This window comes from Pelmatolapia mariae, linkage group LG23 (genome assembly GCF_036321145.2).
Source record: "Pelmatolapia mariae isolate MD_Pm_ZW linkage group LG23, Pm_UMD_F_2, whole genome shotgun sequence".
Lineage (NCBI taxonomy): Eukaryota > Metazoa > Chordata > Actinopteri > Cichliformes > Cichlidae > Pelmatolapia > Pelmatolapia mariae.
This window is the reverse complement of record NC_086246.1, coordinates 13,078,844-13,099,788: the sequence shown is the minus strand read 5'-3', so window position 1 is coordinate 13,099,788 and position 20,945 is coordinate 13,078,844. Positions and strand designations below refer to the sequence as shown.

Below are 20,945 nucleotides of genomic sequence, written 5' to 3'. Positions count from 1 at the left end.
ATTTTAAAAAAGTTTTACATCCCTAAAATTTGGCATGTTTTCACATTGCCTCATTCAACAAGCTTTAGAACTATGTATGCATGAACAGCCCTTGAAACCGGAATCCAGCTTTGTGTTTTCCTGCTCTTCCTTTGAGCTGCCTGTTCCATAGGTATTAGACTTAGGTCATTGAAAAATGATTCACTGCTTAGCTGAGGGTAAGCACATAACAGTATGTCTCAGAGGTATCTTTTTACAACTTGCTCCAAAGAAACTATATTATGAAATAGATAGACTAACCCTTGATGAGTTACATTGCTCAGATTACCTATATACACCCAGTTGGCACATAAAAGTTATTTAAATGCAATGTATTATTTATACATGGTGTTCAACCTAGGTTTATTGTCTTTGAAGAAATGTTGTGCTAGCAGGTCTGTCTGAGCTGTGATCAAGTTTTGAGAGCCTTTGGAGCATTAAGATTTGATGCTGAATCTATGCCAGAAAAACATAAACTTGGACTGACAGTACAAGTTTGTCTTTCAGCATTATAAGAAAACATGTAATCTGTGCTTTGAACACCCTGACCTGAAGGATTAACAACTTAATTTAGCTTGGAGAGAACCTTATTTTAGCATTTTTAAGGTAGCTAGCTAATCTACTAAAGATGCTACTATACACTTCAAGTCTGCTAGGCTTAAGAAGCCAAAATTTGATATTGTAAAGACTTGAAATCAACAGAAAAAAAAAAATCTTGACGAAAGACATCCTCACTTTAGGCAGTTTACTAAGAAAAATACAAAATGTGAAAAATAAAAAACCCAACAGATTCAAACACCAATTAATAACTTCAGCCCCATGCATTCAGAAAGTTCATTTGACCATATGATATTGTATCCTAGTGTAAGTGGTCAATTATAATATGGATTTGAACTGAAAATGGAAAAAGACAGGAAATAAGTACCTTGTTGGAGCGAAATTGTCTGCTTCAAAACGAGATGTCATCCCCACCAATCTCTGGACTTTTTTTTGTCCAGGCAACTGTTTCGCTAGTTTCCCAAGTTTCTGTAAGGATTTCCCTAACTTTAGGAAGGTGCATTTTCTTGCTGTATGATATATACAATACCAAGTACACAAGTACAATGTATATCATTTATTTGATGTTTTAACATGGAAATCTACCGAAAAAGGAAGAGAAACATACAGAGATATACAGTATAAATCTAAGCCTAAATACATTTTGTGGCAGCACAGAACATTTCACATTCCATTATGGGACCAAGGCCATACAACACCTGAAGTATTCAATGACTTTTTTTATTTTTTTATTTTATTTTTTAATATTTATTTATTTATTAGATGTAGGCTCACACGGCATTGTGTCATTTCTAAAATGAGCAGCTGACAGCTCTTATAAATGAGTTTGCAATAAATCTTTTTTTTTCTTTTTAATTCTCCAAAGTTACGAATTGTAGTTGCATGCATGATAAACAGGTATCTAGAGTTTATAACACTTGCCTTCTTTTACTCTTAAACTGCACTTTGTAGTTCAGTAATTTAAAAAAAAAAATGACTCACACATTGACCAGTTGTAATGCCAGCACATGATCCTAAGTCATTCAAAGCAAACCAGTTAGTCAGGAAGATCTTTTTAGACTCGTGTTGTAAAAGGTTTTTTCTTTAGCTTCCGTGTTCAGTCTTATTTACACTAGACTGAAGCTTCATCAACATTATATGGGTAGAAATATTGTCCTTCAAACTACACAAAGCAGTTTGAATCTTCTTTGGGCAGACTGGTTTCATTACTTTTTTGCATTAATGCAAGATATTCCCAAACAATGCTCTGTGACCAAGACCAAAGTCAAAGACATTTTCTTTTACTGTGTGTTCATTGCAAAACAACATGTAGCGCAATTACATACAAAGTCTAGTCAATTTCACGAAGACGATGTGGAGACAAATTTGTATCTGAGTGAAATAAAATTGTTCCCACATTACTGTAAATCACTTGATGATTGAGCAATATTTTCTGGATTTCCAAAAATATTTTGTAGTCTCCATTTGTGCTGGTAACACACCGTCGGGTAAAGTTTTTTTGGAAAGATTTCGCCTTCAAGGGGAAGACATGTCCAATACCAGATGAACTACTTCACAGAGTTACCATAGAACTTCTAATATATTTAAAAGCTTTTGCTACCTGGAATTATATTACGATCAGGTAATGGTCCAGAATGAACAGGGCCCAAAAGTGTAAATTTTGTTTGTTCTTTTTGACTGGCTTATGACAAAAACATAATATTTCCATTTTTTATTTTTTTCACAGATTTCAGCAAAAATATTACAGATACTGTATTTGCAAAATGTAATAAATAAATATCTGGGTTTATTTCTCTTGAAGCATAAGCATATGCAACTATTAAAACCATTTAGCGCCATTAATTACAATTCCTATTGGAGACCATCTTACACACACCCTCTGTTGTGCTTCTGGCTGGACTGCAGATAATTTTAGTATAATACCATTATTATTGTTGTTATTATTATAATGGGAAGCAGAATGTCTGTTTCAGGTCATCTCTGGAGCTACTTTGTAGGGGTAGATGCTTGTTAGGTTGCATAAAAGCATACATTTTCCTTAACTTCATGCCTAAGCAGACTTATGTATTATTTCGCTGCCATTTCTTTCTTGTACCCTGGTCTTATTTGCCTCCAGGCCTGTATACACAGCAGAAAATGTGATTTGGGGTCACAAGAGCTCTATATTAATCAGTACTGAGGTCAATCCTTTTTCCAGTAAGCGAACTGCAATTGTGCAGAAACAATCCAAGTACAATACATTCAGTTCTTAGTCATATATCAACCTGTACAAAGAAAACTTTACATTTTTTCACTGATTGTATTCTGTCAACAAACTCACGGTTAAAAAGGAACCTTTTTTTTTCTCTACATGTATTCTTGTACATGCACAAACAGTGGATGTATTCCATGTATCTGCGATTGATCAAGAATGCTTCAAATGTACATCCTCAAGTTATAACTGGTTGATGGCTCTGCGACCTTAGGTGGAATGGCACACAGTTTGTCAAAAGAGTCTGACAGTAGAGCTATTTTTAATCCAGAGAACTATTATATGTTGACATTTGTCCATAGTTGAGCAAGCAGCAAGAAAACAAATGATCTACCAATGCCATTCCTCTTTCAGTGGCTCCATAGCCACTTTCCATCACACATGCACATGCACACACTAGTAAAGCACCATCTTTTTACTTTCTCACTCTATTCTATTTGTCACTCACAATGTAGGAATGGGTGTTACATTCTGATGGAAAAATGATGATCATGGCTCATTATCCTCTCCCTGAAGAATGGATCTGATACATTCAATACTAGTATGTGCTTTTGTTTACACGACAGATCGGTTATCTTGGTCCATCTTCGGGCTCTATGGAATCCATTTGCATCACTCAGCACAGCTGAACATACAGTGTCTTGAGTGGAGTTATTGGGTAGGAATGTCTTCAGAGTGCCCCACAAATGCTCAAAACTAAACGGATGCGTGAAACAGATCTGTTAGTTTAATTCTTTCTACTAAATTATGTTAATTGCCAGTATGACAATCACAAAAAGATCATGTTCATTTTTGGGTTGTACACGCAGAGATATATGAGATGTGAAGAAAAACTTCTGGGAACAGGCTCCCGAAAAAATCAAAATCCATACCAGAGTTTAATTTGGCTGATCTACTGTTCAAGGTCATTTTCACAGCACATCTTAAGCGTATATACATGTCAAAGGACTAAAACATGGCACCATGGATGATCATTTTTGTCACCACTGGTTATGGGTGTCAAATATGGAGCTTTAATGTTAATGTTTTAGCAGTTGCCATGTTTGTTTCTGGAGCCAGAAATGAATGAATAAAAAGATGGAGTCCTACGTTAGCAGCTAATGCCAGCTAGCTGGTTGTGTTCATAAATTATATTGGTTGAACTGCTTGAAAGGTCTCTACCTCACAGCAAAGCATCAGATAACCAATTAACATGCCTCAAAAAGGCGCCATGAAGACACCTACAGTGAAGCAGTCCAATTTAACGACTGAAAGAAGTAGATGAGGCCCCACAGAGTCCAATCACAAGAACTGACAGACAATGTGATCATTGGTTTGAGCCCAAAACAATTATCCAGGTAGGTGAGTTATAAGAAAATTAGCCCCATTTAGTGTTGCTGATGAAGTGGCAAACTATTCATAGAGACCAAAAGACTTTTTTGTACTGCCGATTTGTGGTTTTTAATTTATTAAAGTTGGGCAATTTAATTAGGGGTGGCTGTAGAGTAGGCTTTCCACTAACTCACAGTTTAGGTTGGTGGTTATATCCCTGGCTGCATTAACACAGTAGTTCAGAATAGACTCATTCCTGCCGCTTGTATCCACAGCTTGTGATCACAGGTGAGGGTAGGGACATAGATCAACTGGCGAACTGCTCCAGTGCGACCATGAGACCCACATCTCATAGAACCAACAGAACCACATCATCTGCAAAAAGCAGTGATGAGATTCTGAGGGCACCAAAGTGGAAGCTTTCTGCCACCTGGCTATGCCTAGAAATTCTGTCCTTAGGTGTACACTACGCACAATTGCCTGTACCATGACTCAGCGTGATTGTTGTCTTACAGAACTGGTGACATACTGTCATCTCACATGCCTTGTAGATTTGTTAATTACCCAACACAGTGATTTTCATCGAAACACTTATTGTGGAGTAAGTATTGGAATTGTCATCACTGGTGATGAGAGTTGGGTAGCTGATTACTAGTGGGAAGTTCTGAATAGAAGTACACAGCTTTCAACCACCTGGCATGTCAGTCATGACAGAAGGGGTACTGTCATACATTTTGTTGGAATTCACTGGTTTTTGCAACAAGAATTTGTCCAGGGATCAGCTGGTCAATGCAGACATCTATGGTAATGTCTTGAGGGGTTCAATGCAGAACATTTAGCATTGAACTACAAAAACTGTGGTGTGTGTCAGCACTAAGTACATTCAAAATGCAAAACATCAACACAATATTTGCCAGATTTGCAAATAGATTTGCAAATCTGGCAAATCTGTTTGCTAGATTTGCTTCGTCCAGATTATGTAAAAGAAAATCAATCTGAAATGTTGAGATACTTGAGTGGATCCAGTGAGCAATAGAGAAACACAGGACTTCTGTTAAGTGACCTAAAAATGCACTGTTAACAGTGAATGGTACGTGAGAAGATAACCTTGAACTAAAGTCTACTGACCCAAATTTAAAATGAGCAAGAGTTTTGATTTTCAGAGGCCCATCCCTGGAACTTTTTGATTCCACCTCTCATAGCTATATATAGATATATATATACATGTATATATACATATACACATTTATGTATATACACACCTATGAACTTATGTACAAAAAATGGGTCTTTTATTCTATTACCACAACGGAGATGGCGCAAAAGAAAACAAGAATAGGTTAGGAACTCAAATGAAGACCTCAAGACGCAGAGTACAAAAATATCATAATATTTCATGAGATAAGTAATAACTGTATTGCCCAAAAGGCCCTTGGCAGTTTTCTTAAACAGTTTTTCTAGAATGTTGGAGAAATTTAAGTGCAATTCTGTCATGCTATCACTTGAAAAGTGTTGTTGGTTGAAGGTAGAAGAGGAAAGAAATGGCAGTTGTCAGAGTTGTGCTTATTATTTTCTATTCCCCTTATCAAATGACCAAAAAAGTTATTTCAGCGACATTTTTTTTGTTTGGTTTTTAAGAAAAAGACACCCAAAAAATTCAGAACCTGAGTCATAATCATTCTGAACAGAGGACAAAAACCTCCGCTTCAAACTCTTAACCTCCAGCTGGTCATCGGTGGTCAGTCTAGGGTCAGTTCTAGGGTTCTGTTTAATCAACATAGGAAATGGGCACATTTGAAGAAACTATGTTACCTTTCAAATGAAGTACATTCATTTAAGCCGTACAGTTTTTTTCTGGATGTTCCAAGTAGGTGATAAAGTCTTTAAAAAAGGGTAGATATTAGCCTAAACCTACCCCTAAATGTGTTCCCAGTGACCTGGGGGATGTTAAGAGTTTGAAGTTATTGTGTTTGGGTAAAGGTTTACCAGTTCAATGCATGATAAATTGTATTTAGTAGGAAGTATATTATTAATGCTATAAACAAACACACATTGGTTTGTTGCTGTGAAGTTGTGGTATTACCCAAGGCAAAAAGTACTCATTATTTTTCTACTACGGCTGATCATTACATGCATTAATAGTGCATAGGGTAATGGATTTCTAGGAGTTGCCTGCACTTATCTGATCACCTGTGTAGTATAAAGATTTCTTACTTTTTTGATTAGAAAAATCTTTAACTTAACTGGTTCTTGTTTCTTTTTTTTTTTTTGCAAATACTGTAATATTTATTCAATTGCTGGCTTTGTATCTTGCTATTTACACATTACTGAGAGGGCAAATGTGTTGGGAAATGACTGTCACAAATCCCAATTACAGTACATACTTTCAAAAATAAAAAGAACTCGGTACTAAGGGTTCAAAGACTGCAAATATAAAAACAACTTAAATGAGAACTTGGTCCAAAACTCAGTAGTCTTTTCTCAGTCTCTTTTTCACTTTTGTCTTATTGTGTTACAGTCTTCAACGTGGCAGATTCCATCATGTATAAAAGCAACAGAGAAAAGGAAGAAAAACAAATGAAATGAAAAAAGTCACAAAAAACCCCAACAAAAAAACAAAACAGAATAAAACACCTCAACAAAACAGTCCAATCAGACATAGTAGAGCCAGTAGATGAGGTTGAAGATTGAGAACACGGAAGGGAAGATGATCCGTGACCAGCGATCAATGGCATTTACATCCGTCAGGTCGGGGATTTTGATTTTTAACTGCGAGGACCGCCTCCGCAGGCGGCTGCGTTTCATCTGAGCGGAGCGGTCCAGGGAGTGACGGCTAGCAGAGCATGGACCGATTCCGCCACTCTGCTTGCGATACTGGATGTGCGATGAGGCAGTGCTGTCCAGCTGCACCATGGACTGAGAGTTCCTAATGTCTGCCACGCTGGTGGTGATCTCACCTCCTGCCACTTCATTATGGATTTCCAGGGTGGTCAGCAGAATGTTCCCATGACCATGTGGCTCTGCCTGAATGGAGAAAGACAACAGTTATGAGTATCAGCACTTTAGGAACCTTCACTCCAAGACCAAGAATTGAAGGAATCCTGAAAGAAAGATTTTCATGGCCGTCTGGGGTTTAAAGTCCGTACGACCCGAACCCTAGCTCCATTGGTTGGAATGATTATTTTTTTGTTTCTTGGGAGAAGAATTTAATTTTAAAAAAAAAAAGCATTTTCTGATTGCCCCTTGAGTGAGTATTAACATTATTGTTAGGGTTGGGTCCCATCATCTTTGCAACCTAGCCCTCAGATGGTTAAAATATCTTGCATTGAAAAACGGAACTAACACTGGAAAAACAGGAAAACAGGAAAACATACATTGCAATACAAATACTGAAGTAACAAATGGGCCTTGTTAGGCTGATATCAGAACTGTCCACTCATTGCTACTTTGTTTCCACCAGTATGACATTGCATCTATTAGGATGCAAAAATGGGAGGCTCCTTTTAAAGCACTGTTATGCATTTTCTTTTCTTTTCTCATGCCCGACCTCATCTGAATTCCCCCATGAGATTACATATCAAACATTGTTTTTTTTCTTTTATCTGAGCCCTTGTGTTTCAAACACTTTCAAAACAAAGTGTTGAAAAAGTTTCCAGGATTATTGTATTTCTTCAAAGGATGGATGGGTTAGTTTTACTCAAACTCTGCATCACATCATATTAAAATAAATAGGAGCTACCGTAGACTTCATATTAATTTTGATTTTGGCAGCTTACATAAACAAATGTATCTGTCAGGCATTGTTGACCTTTTCTGCATAAAGCCCACGCAATTGTGCTATGCAATCAAGTGAGTTTTTTTGCTAACCAATACTCCAGACTGGAAATATGTAACACCACCTGACATTTGGAGGACACTGGTCTTTATTTTTCAAGTTGTAAAAGGCAAATTATTGTAACTTTCAACTTTAAATTCACAGTATGAGATGCCCTCTTTTTTTAAAAACATTTTTGAGTAATTTTCGATGGCTAGCTAGCTAACTTAGTTGCATGTCCTTTGCTGGTTTCCGTTAACCTTGTTGAGTTTCATTAATGCACAAACACCATTCTGATTGAGACCATAAACTCAACTTAAAAGTATTTCCTGAGGTCACAGATAAGAGACAAGGGAAGAGTCATTTTCCATAGAGTTTCGTCTCTGTGGATTTAGTTTAACTTCCTGCTTGTACTTTTAAGTATTAGGCTTATTTTACTTATTTTTCCTTGTATTGTCTCTTGCATTAAAATATAAAATTTTATATAACAGATTAATTACTTATTAGAAAAGAAAACTCAAACTGTTTTAATTCACCATTTTAAAGTAATGGTTATTACACAAAACCATGTAAAGCTTTGGGTAGCTTAAACCTACATTTAAAGTAAGAGAGTGCCTACAAAAAATGAGTCTTATTTTTGTCACAATAAATCAGCTGTCTGTTAAGTATCAGCTGATGCTACACATCAAATCTACAAATCTCTTGTAGAGCAAACAGTCCAACTATCTTACTCATCTGCAAGCTGCTTTGCAACGCATTTCAACCCAGCTGTTTCTTTTCATGAAACATCTGACTTGATCATTGTCAGGTATGTTCTGTGGCCCACTGCCTCCAGCTTTTCACCAAAGCACATGGAAGGCTGCACTCCCTCCATGCTTCCCATGGATGTGCACTGAAAGCCAACACCTTGTTTCTCACAAAGCTTTGTTGTAGAAGGTGCCAGCATTACTCCCTCTACTCCTTATTCACTCCATTGTAGCAATGGTTTGGAGAAGCTACAATACGCTTTGGCTGAATAGCACGTTGAACGCATTTACTATATGGAATTAGGTCTTCAGTTTGCTAAAATCAAAAATGAAAAAAAAAACAACCCATATTTGTCACATTTTAACATGCAAATATTCACAGAATTGACTTTTTTTTAACATTGTGACTATAACTGTAATCATGTTGCATTGCTGCTGCACATTAATATGCCAATGTAGTCCATGATAACACATTAAATTGCTAACCTGATACATCAGTTGAATAGAAGTTATTTCAGTTCATTCACTGTCACATTCAACAGTTAAATTCAACACGAGATACAATACATCATAATCCATGCTTATGATTACAGACAAATCAACTTTAATGAAAAGTAGTGATTGCTCATGCAAATGTAGCAACTGTGGAAGTCCCATGGTTCCTTTTTGTTCGAGTTAGAATTAAAACTGCTGCAAGAAGCTTGTTATTGTGAGGTGTTTGATTTACTAATTATTAGTCTATGCACTACCCCATCCAGAAGTTTTATTTTATATGCTATACACTATATTATATTTCAGAATATTTTATTGTTTTTTTTAATGCACTGTGATCTATCTCATACAGCAACTTGCCCGTATGTGAAGGCAACGTTAATGCTGTACAGCAACTACAGATTTTAGAGCAACACATGCTGCAATCCAGACGACACTATTTCCAGGGATGGCCTTAATTGTTTCAGCAAGATAATGCCAAAACGCATTCTAGAGATATGCCCACATCATGGCTCTTTACAAATGCCTACTGTCTCCCAGTTACATCATTTAAGAAAATCTCTGTCAAAGAAGGCCTTGTAGAGTGGTAAACATATTTTTATCGCAAATTTCATGAAAAATGTGCTAGATTAGCATATATTCTTTAAAAAAACCATTATGGGTTTAACATTTGATAAATTGTCTTTGTACTATTTTTAATTTAACACAGGCTTTAATTAATTAGTAAATCACTCATTAACCAAAGGAGTAAATAAATTAATGGTTATGAAAAATGTTAGGCAAATCTGTTTCTTTTGTGTGTCTAAAAGAAAAAAATACTGTCTGATACAGCGCAATATCAGATTTTTAAATCACCAAATATGGGTATCAGTCTTAAATATCATATATCAGTCAGGCTCCAGTAATCAAGAATTACCACATAATAAAAAAGCTTATGGTGACTACCAATCATCACTAGACTCGATACAACTTTTTGCAGTGTAATAAACCTGAGGTTAAATATGAACTGTTTTTCAAGTCTTATGTTATTAAATCAAATAAAACAGTCACTTTAGTATCTTTCTTTGTAAATATGCTGCACTCGTTCCCTATATTCAGATTCATTTATTTGTTTTGTATACCACTGTGCATGGTGGGGGACCTCTGCAGTGACTACCCACTGACAGGCGGACTGCTTCACCACATTCTTACATGCGCTGTGAAAGAAATGGCTTCACTGATGACTTCAATGAGGAAAGATATACAGACAGCATGCATTCAAAATGAGCTCTGAAAGGAGGAAACAAGTCATATCAGAAACACCAATGTGGCAAATCTGCGATGTCATGGAGATGCCTGCGATTGCTCAGTTCATCACATGGATGGAGAAATATTTTTGCATCAAGGCAAAAGAAAACGCATCCATATCTGCTGATGATGACGGCGAATTGAAGGGTCTCACTGAACAAAACAACTCACCGAGCGTGAGTGGCGAAGACCTTTAACCTGATTGGACCGTTTTAGGGACGCGGTCCTACTACCTGCCTCCTGAGGAGATGAAGATTTTCAGCCACATGCTGGGAACAAATGTCTGAAACTTTTTTTTTCTCCATTTAACCAATATATTTTTGTGACTGAACACTATGAATAAAGTAAAGCAGGTAAACAGCATACAACGTTCCCCTTTTGTTATACATATCCTGATATGTGAATATGAAAGTAAAGACACTGATAATTATTCTTGAGAATAACTAACATACAGCTCCATTCACAGGTTTAGTTATCCTGCTAGGACTGTGGACATTCATATATTTTCAGTACAACAAAAACTGTCATGTCATTCACATTTTTCACTCATTTTCAAAAGTGTCTAACAGGCAACAATCCCTATTGTAGTACCTCACTCTTAACTGTTGAAAAGAAAAGAATCCTTTTATTGTTGAGTATTAACAAAATGCATTTGGACAAACTTATTCCACATTAATGTCAACAAATCACAAAAGCCAGCAATGGAGTTATAGAACAGCACATATTAGCCCTTCTTTTCTCCTATTTTCTTAGTGCTAAAGAATGGCCATATTGTCCAGCAATGGCACTGGTACTCACATACAGCTAGAGTTGAGCAGGTACAAGTTCTGAATGATCTGCTCCACTTTTACTAGCATGCACTGCCAAAAAGAAAAAACAAACTTCTGAAAGCAGCTACATATATCACATACAAGTCCAGCATCACACCATTTCATTTGGCGAGACATTTCTCTTCAGTGTACTCACACTCACAGAGCGTTTTGGCAGCGCACCAGCTGCCGTCCAGCCGTGCTGTCGGCTATATAGCATGCTAGCAGGGTTTGCCTTTAAAGCTAAATAGACAGTGTTCAAATTTTATTCAGTATCTACAACGTGTTATCACCCACGCCACATTTTATCAGCCTTCCTGCCGAGCTAAAACCTGCAACTTCTCAGTTCAAACATATAGTATATACAAAGCCTCCTATTTGGTCCTGTCTATTAACTTTTCAAAGTTACTCAAGCAGTGTAACGTCGGCAACACCAGCTACACTATGGCTACATTAAGCCTAGAAAACTCTTACCTACATGTTTACTGTCAGTAGTAGTGCATTATATTCAGGTGCTGGTAACAAAAAATATCTTAAAACAATAAATAGTTAATTTTTAAATAACAATAATGATGGCACTTGAAATTAGAAAGAAAAAGACTCAAAAGTTTTCATGTTTGGCTCTTGATTTTAAAGGCAAAGCATTTTCACTGCTGGCTTTTGTGGCAGATTTGAAATATTCACAAATATGTAACAAAGTTCCCGGATTCCCTTGGTTTTCTCTGCTGCTGTTGTGATAATACACACTCAGGTATCCAGTGATCAATAATCAAATTCAAACCTACCCTTGCCGCGTCGTACTTAGCCGCCCTCTCGTTGTTGGCCTTTTCTGCCTTCTCTGCCAGTTTCTTTTGCATTTGTGGGCCCCTCCCGAAGAAGATGTAGTTGACGAAGGCGTACTCAAGCAGGGCCAGAAAGACCATGACGAAGCAGCCCATCAGGTACATGTCGATAGCCTTAACGTAGGGGATCTTTGGGAGTGTCTCCCTCAAATGAGTGTTGATAGTGGTCATGGTTAGCACAGTGGTGATCCCTTCAAATAGAAGAAAAAACATTGTATTTTTGCTCTATATATTTACAGCAAATGCCTACAGCAGAGACAACAACTGGTCTACAGATTCTTGGCAAGCACTAAAACACTTCTTCTTAAATAGAAAAAAGAGAGAAAATAAAATTACCAGAAACGATCCTCAAGGCTATGCACTATATAGTTTGTATAGAACAGATATGTCAGTAGCCCTCAGGAGATGTTAGCTATGGCAAATATGGTGCTAACTTTAAGAAATCCAAGTCTTTTTAAGATTTTAAGGACGAACATGTCTACTTTAGAAAGACTAGGTATCTGAATCAAAGGGATAACAATTGGTTGGACTGTTTATCTAATGAGGTGATGGAGTGGGCTTATAAAACATGACTTAAGTTTAGTTGGTTTTATCTTCAAAATCATCTTCCTGTGTACTTTTGTACCATTTGCTGGCACAGCCCCATCATCTCTAATGAATTTTCTCTATTAGGATGTTACTCTTGAAGTCTACTAGAATCCTGAAACAACAATTCATGTTTGCTCTTTCCACAAGTTTGAGATCCATGAAAGAAGGCACAGAGTAGGAGGTCAGCACTACGATCAAAAATAGAAGCCATGTCTTGACATGCTCATGAAGAAGTGATGAGGTTTTTGATTTCTATGGATGTATTATAGTGCTTTTATGCTATTGTACCTTGTTGAAAATAACAAAAATGCAGGTAAGTCTTCTGGGTCTGACTAAATAGACAATAAGAATCAAAAGAAAAACTCAAAACATGTTAGACTGCAAAGAAGCTGAACCTAACATCTGGCTTACTTGTTGGGTGTATCTTACACACGAAATATTTAAAAACCCACTTGCATGTAGTATGCCATTGCTGCCCTATATAATCGCATATCTTGGCTTACCTCATTAAAACAAAAACAAAAACCTCACCTCTCGGACTGTTATCCTTTTAATTGAGGCTTTTAAACTAATCACAGTAACATTACTGTATTTAGATCACTCAGCAAAATGTTTCAAAGACAAACTGTGGAGGAAGTCTGCTTTTTCTTTCTCCGAGGCTTCCTCATGACCAATCTTCATAATCAATCTGGATGGTATATCTGACGCTTAATTAGTCCGAGACTGTCTTTAAACAGATGCTGCTGTCTCGACCGAAACCTTAAGGTCACACTGAAAACTCCAGCAGATGTCTTTGCCGTTACTACAGTAACAAGGCTATTTTTACAAAAAACATGTTTGTACTGTGGCTGTTTCCACTGCTAGTTACAAGCACGACTGACCTGGCAGAGAAAAAAAAAAGATTATGGTGCTTGCTATCATCAAGAACCAGAGAAACAGCAAGAAATGGCAGCAAGGGTGAGGGCATGTATTTGATTTGAAAATCCTCAAAACAATTTGCCCGTTGTAAACAGGAACAAATATAAAAGCGATCAGCAGGCACAAGCTGCTAGGTAGGTGCACAAAGTCTGCCTCATTGAAATTCAAAGGTCTGCCTTGTAACATCCAACTGCCCCCTTGGTTACCAAGCAGAAATAACTCATCAGAATAGTGTTGCATGTATCTAGCCCCCAGCTCCTGGTAACCTTAACTACTAGGGATAACACACAGCATTGACAGTAAGAGCACCTTCACACATGGCAGAAAGACACCATGAGGTGAGCCTCGTAAAATTATAGCCACATATAGAACTGGATGAGGGTCAATGCATTTTATGATGACCCCTGAGCGCCCACCGTAAGAAAGGATGGGCAAACAGCATGAACACTGAATTCTCTTTAACTCACACAGGCAAAGGTTTTTGGTTCATGTGCCATAAAGTAGAGCAACGAGACATGGAGCAGTCAGAGGGGGGTCGCGGAGGAGGGTGCAGGAGAGCTAAGGTCTGTCCGAGCCTTCGTGTGATTTATTGGCACATTACAAGGCTAAACAGCACTCGCTGTTTGTGTGCATTGCAGGTCTGAATGTGCGTGAGCTTGCTCACACATGCGCGTGCTCAGTGCCACCGCCCGTACTGGATGGTGCAATCTGGTTTTCTTTTTTTTTCCTCCACATAATGACAGTCTTGTTCTTTATAGGTGTTCGCTGAGCTGTACCATTAATCTCCGTCCTTCACTCCCTCTCTTCTTCCAGTCCTCACTCCCTTTCATTTGCCCCCTCCCTCGCTCCCTGTTCGGACAATTTAATCAAGGGGCCACGCGCATGTGGGCCTCCCTCCTCTTTCATCACAGTGTTACGCTCTCTGGGGAGAAATATAGTTTGATGGGGTTTCTCTTGCTCTCCTTCCTTCTGGTCTCCCCCCTCCTCCTTCCCCCCACCTTGTCTTGTCTCATTGTTCCCCGCTTCTTAATCTTGCCATCATTTTGTGGTGATTTCCCTCTTTGCTCACGCAGCACCTTTTTTTAAGAGTCCCCTCCCCCACCTTTCTCTTGTTATATGTCCCCAAATCTCTTTTCCACCCTAACAGCTGGAACAAAGGCGCACGGCAATCAAATCTCCTCTAATCATGTGCCAATAGGCCATTAGGAACACAGCTCCACATTATGAAAAGAGAAAAAGGTATATCATACAGAATCCCGTTATGCCTGTGAAATGACAGGCACAGGAGGTAAATCAAAGCAGTGTTAATTGAACACTTCAATTCATCACTTGCAGGCAGGGCAAACTGTCAGTCTGATAGGACTGCACGCGGGGCTTAAAGCACATAAAAATGTAGTAATATGTCCATAAAGATGTGGTTTGACAACCATTAGAAAACTGTCTTTGTTCTTCAAGGGGTACAGGCAGTCTGGTAGGACTGCAAAATAAACTAAACAGATATACTTACATCTTGGAAAGCTAAGAAAACTTGGCAGCAGTCTGTAGAGTTTCAGCTTTGGCATTCGAAGTTCTGGGGCAGAAAGCAGAACTCTACTGATATACTTCTACTATTTCTGACAGTAAAATTAAGTTATTTTAGTGCATGCGCAACAAAAGTGGTAACTAGCATGGCTGTTGAGGTCACTGGGGCTAAGTGACTGATGAACATCAACAGATGATTTTGGAGCAAATAGGTCTCTATCTCAAACTTTGGAAACTACCCCTTATGTGTCTTTGTAACTTAAGAGGTCACTCATTAGCTTGTAGAGTTATTTTGTACCCTTAATGACAAGTTTTGACACCTCAGTATATATCAATAAAGTTTTTTGGGGGGTTACTCCCAGTAGATGTCCAAGGGGTAAGAGTTAAAAATTAATCAGACCTTCTAAGTTCTCACTGGTGATCCACACATCAGTGGCCTCTCTGTGCTGAGCATGCTTTCCCCTCTGTGTGTGAGTTTTCTCAGGGTATTGCTTCTTCCTTCCACAGTCCAAAGACATGAATGTTAGATTAACTCACGATTCTAAAGTGGCTTGAGGTGTGAATCTGAGAATGAATGGTTACCTGTCGGTTTTAGCCCTGTGACTGACTGGTATCCCACCTATCCAAATGAATAGATGGTTATGATATGTATTATCTAATCTAAAACAGCCTGACATTGGAATTGTAGCACACTGTCTATAAACTTTAACCTCTCAACATTCACCAGGTCAACATTAAACTGGTTAGATGTTAGATGAGGTTAGATCCCAAACAGAGCCATCATCAGGAAGTATAAAATTGACCTTTCAAATCAACTCTCTTACATGCAGTCGGCCTTTTGCTAAAAGATCTCCAGTGTAGTATGCTGAATAGGTAAAAATTCCATATGAAGATTTCAAAAGTTTGAACAAACATATAGTGATTTCAAACTTATGTGTCTTATCTTACTCTAAAAGTGTTCTTGTACAGCTAACTGTACCCTAACTGTACACATAATACGAGTATGAATAAAGGTCCTGACTGTGGAAAAAAGCTTGCAACCAGATTAAGGTGCAAGCAGGTAATTTGTAACTTTGCAATCCTTTGGAATTGCTCAGGAAAATGAGATTCTCCTTCAAACAATTCAATTGTTTGCCTGCTGCCTCCTTGAATTGATTTCCTCCTGATCATTACACTGCTTTTACCGGCAGGTGTGTGCACACACATAGACACAAAGAGCAATCCATGCACACACGCACAGCCTCTTCCACAATCAAGATATCTGCTGAAAGCTCAAAAAGGTCCATCAGGAGTAGAGAATGGACCTCTGGTTGCCTTTCTCCTGTCGAGCTACATGCCGGATATTGCAGCTATCACACATACAAAAAAAGCAGACATACGATAATGACCGGATATTGCATACATGCCTTGACGAAAAGATACGGAAAGAGACCGTGCAGTAACAGAGAAGTATATGCACACAGACACACACACACACACACCTACACACACACACACACACACACACAAACACACACACACACACACACAGATTCCCTCCAGGGCAGCAGGGGAACAGATGGATGCTGCTGAAAGGTAATGGATCAAAACATGTTTTCCAAAAAGCATTATGATGTGTTAAGGTCATTACTGGTCCATTATCTATCCTTACAAACTGAACTGAAGGACTGAAGCAGCAATCAATTGGCATGGCCAGATTGAACTATTTGGCCCCTGGGCAAACATTTACTGCTCACCCATCTCCAGCCACACCTGAAAGTTTCCGACAAGTTTGTCCACCACGGCAGAGCAGCACTGCAAATTTATTGCCTTTCTTTGGATTTTGGACAACCAACCAACCTGAAAAGGTCACCTTACACTTTTAGAAGCTGAATAATTACCCAATCAGTCAATAATGAACTGATTCATTTAAATCATTAGTTGCAGCCAAACTTGACTACTTGTTGGCTACTACTGCCAACTGATTACAGTCTGGGATTTTAAAGGTCTGGCCCCTTCTGCCTTAATTTGCATAGTTGGGATAGTTAAGTGTTATGAAAGCATTTTATGAAAAGTCAATAAAGGAAAACAACTACAAATATTCCCAATTCAAGATTAGCACACAAAGCTGTGCTTTCAGTTTCCATGGTATCATTTATTTAGCACAACTTGGAATTTCTTCTTTTTTTTTGGAAAAGTTTGCCGGTTGCGGGGGCTTTGCTGCATGAATCCGTGGCTTGTTGCCAGTTCAGAGAGAGCCTTCTCTTTTCACTGTGAAATGGCTCCAAAATAGTCCCTGAAGGGTATCTGACAATGTTAGTTCTCTCCAACCACCTACAGCATCTCTAACAATGGGAAATCTTACTAAAGAAAGGCTCACCATCTCATCATCTCTTTGGTTAAAAATGTGTTACTTAGTTTAACTAGTAGCATTAAACAATGATATTTCACACAATTGTTATATTATGTAACACACTTTCTGACATATTGTTAGAACAAAAATGATTAGAGAACTAATAAAGACTTAGATCAGACTGCTCTAAAAGGTTATACTAATACTGGGGGACAGAGTGTAAATGGTGGTGACTATCCAGATAAGCAAGTAAGCAACACACAATTGATTGTGTATTACATGTTGAACTTATCTGGATTTATGCAGAGTGGCTGTCTGATTGCAGCTATTTCATATCTAAATTATTTATCACTCCAATGCTGTAAAAACACACATCCATTTTCTTTCTTTGTTGTATGTATGACTGACATTTCTTGCTTTGTAAGAGTAGACATGGCTGAAACACAAAAATTTGAGGAAATATCAACATCTGTTCATTTGTGGTGTAATCTTACCACAAACCGCTTTGACCCATTGAATAATGTCACAGTTTTCACTATGTTTGCTGGGTAGTTAAACTCCATAAAGTAGTGATTTGCTCAAAGCAACCAAAACGTTATTTTGCTAACTGCAAAGCAACATTGTAATTGCTAACGCTAACTTCAAAGTTGAGAACAGTTTAACTCGGGACTCGCCCACTTCAAGTCACCAGTGGTTACTTTGCCTGTCGTCACTTGAAGTGGTCTCTGGTTGCCATGTTGCTGCTAATAAATGTTCAACACAATCTTAGTACAGACAGTATGCTGTTTTTACAGCAGTATTCACAGCTAGTACTTACGGCTAAACATGGTTTATGGCTACCTTGCATAATATTAGCGCCAACAAAAGCTATATCACATATACTTCTTTTGAGTTTCATCTTGTTTTTGGGTTTATAAAAACTAAAGGAAGAGACCACCCTCTCTCAGAAATAGGCAGTAGAGCTGTTTCCTTACTCCTTAAGCTTGAACTGGACCTCTGTTATTTAGAGGTGTAGCTTAATGAACACTCAATTACCTATTTAGCATGTCAATTATGAGTGTTGTGGAAAGCACTATGTATAAATTGCACCTGAGATATTACCTTGGCTGCCTTCGTATCCTGACCATTGCACTTGTCTGATGTGTGGTCGGCTCAGCTTTACACGAAGGCAAAACTACGCTTCAGCCTCCAGCTTGAAATCTCCATAATTATATACCAATGACTTGTTTACTTGATCTCTGCATTGCTGAGTGCTACTAAACTGCACCACTCAAGTAGAGGTTAAATAATGCCCATTAGATATGTGATGAATTTGTAGCTCCTGAAGGCTTCTCAGTGAATTTGTACTTTTGCCCTACAGAAACTGTCACAATGGATAAAAACAGTCCATTAAGACATACATGATGGCACTTCTCCTGTTATTGTGTCTGAGCTTTGGGAACTGGCCTGTAAACGGATGGACTAAATGGTGATAGATTTGAGGAAAAGTTCAGACTCTATCAGATGCATTGCTTTTGGGAATCAAGCTGAAGGAAGAAAGGCAGCTTCTGATTTCTACCAGTCCCCGACCTCATCTGAGAAAGAAAAATACTTGCTCTTTAACAGTCACCACTACTTACCTAGAGCCACTCTGGCTGCTGACGCATCATAGTTTATCCAGAAGGACACCCAGGAGAGGATGGTAATTAGGATTGATGGCATGTACGTCTGCAAAATAAAGTAGCCGATGTTCCTCTTCAGCTTGAAGCTCAGAGACAGTCGAGGGTAGGCACCTTAAGATAAGCGAGACAGAGACAAGTGGTTGAGAGATAAAGTAGGCAAGAACCTCTGAAGGTTCATGGCGTGTAATATAAAAACTGGTAAAATGAAACATATTAACATCCCTTAGACGTTATTTTTGCATTCACTTAATAATGTTTTAACTTTGTTCTTCTGAGAAGCATGCACGGACACCTCCTGTTTTTGTTTCAGTTTCCACAGCAACCCCAGCAGCATGGGTCGCCATGGTAACAAGCATCCCCTTCAAAAGCGCAAACGCACACTGACTCGCTCTCACACGCGCACACAAAACTGCAGCCATGTATCAGAGAGATGTGACACAATATTCAGGACGGTGATAAAAATTTCACCACGTTTTGATTTATCAATTCTCCACATCATCCACCTCCATAATTCATGGGTGGATTCGGAAGGATTCGGCATTACAAGAATGCTGAGCTTTATAAATGCATGTAGCGGTGCTTCAGAGGCTTCATAAGTCAGGAATTTCAAATTATAGCGCTGCTTTTGAGAGAGCATTTTTGCCATTAATTTTTTTTCCATGACCTGAAATATAAACAGAGTCTGTGCATGAGTGTGCATGAAGCGCTGATATAAATGGCGTGGCACGGTTTCTCATCAATCTCCTAGCATTATGTCTCTATATAGATTTTATCTATGGCTCGTTACTCCCACTATTCTTAGACATTTTTCCATTTTTGTTTTATATTGGAGGAGAAGTGGGGCCCATTATGCTGTAATTGCCAATCCGTGGGTGTCAGCCAAAGCTACTTATGGTGAGCGTGGGTCCAATCGACTACACACTTTTGTGGAGTTTCATAGAGTCACTTAAAAAAAACAAAAAACCCCCACACCCAATCTCATTAAGATTCAGCACCAGCTGTATGTTAGATTGCAATAAAAATGGCAACATATAATTTCAAAAACAGGCCATACATCAAATGTTATTATGTACTCCAAGTGCTATTGACTGATTTGACTTTTTAAAGCATTCAGCACCCACAAACCCCATTTTATATCATGATGGATCAGTGGAATTATTTAGTATGTCATGCACAAAGCCCACATTAACTCATTATACTCCCAAAACAGTCTCGTGCCAGCAGGCTATAATGCAGTGTTGGCCCAAATGGTCTATATGGGATTTGTTTATTACACTGAAGATATTCATAGTTCCCAGAAAGTGAATCCTACTAGGTTTACATTCATTATTTTTCCACCTACCTATCAAATTTTTATCACCAACAAACAAATGAACAACAAAGTCTATACATGTACCACAAACGCATACCAGACAATATACATGTACACTAAAGTCGACATGAAGAAAAATATTCTTTATTGATGCAAAAAAGATGTTTTTCAATTGACCTTTGTGGCTTCATGAGTTCTGAAATATTTTTTAAAAAGGTCCCCGAAACAAAATTATTTTTGCTTGTCTTTCTGTTTTCACTTAATTTATTTATCAAGTAGATAACATTTGTTCAGTTTTAATGCCATTTTTATTTCTTTTTATTTCTATAACTGTGTCCTTCAAGATAAAAACCATGTAATACAGAAGTATATAGACAAAAGGACTAGGCCACCTACACATTACCCCTGCAGGAACTGCCATGCCATGAAGCTCCTGGCGCACAGTTTTAGTGCTGATCTTAATGCCAGAGGAGGTTTCCACCTCA

The 20,945-nt window shown here is 38.2% G+C and overlaps 1 protein-coding gene across 2 annotated transcripts in view; it reads right to left on the bottom strand.

The window, feature by feature from the left end:
* Window positions 1-1,141: 1,141 nt before the first annotated feature.
* LOC134620616 (gamma-aminobutyric acid receptor subunit beta-3-like) overlaps window positions 1,142-20,945 on the bottom strand; it is an 89,100-nt gene continuing 69,296 nt past the window's right edge. The window contains exons 8-11 of one of the 2 annotated variants that reach the window (XM_063466841.1): window positions 19,107-19,259; window positions 12,082-12,319; window positions 10,649-10,736; window positions 1,142-7,156 (exon numbers count right to left, since the gene is read on the bottom strand). In XM_063466841.1, coding sequence (XP_063322911.1) covers window positions 6,791-7,156; window positions 10,649-10,736; window positions 12,082-12,319; window positions 19,107-19,259 — 845 coding nt within the window. In that variant the 3' untranslated portion in view covers window positions 1,142-6,790. Of the gene's footprint in view, window positions 7,163-10,648; window positions 10,737-12,071; window positions 12,320-19,106; window positions 19,260-20,945 lie in introns of both variants that reach the window. The other variant, XM_063466840.1, reaches the window with a different exon arrangement.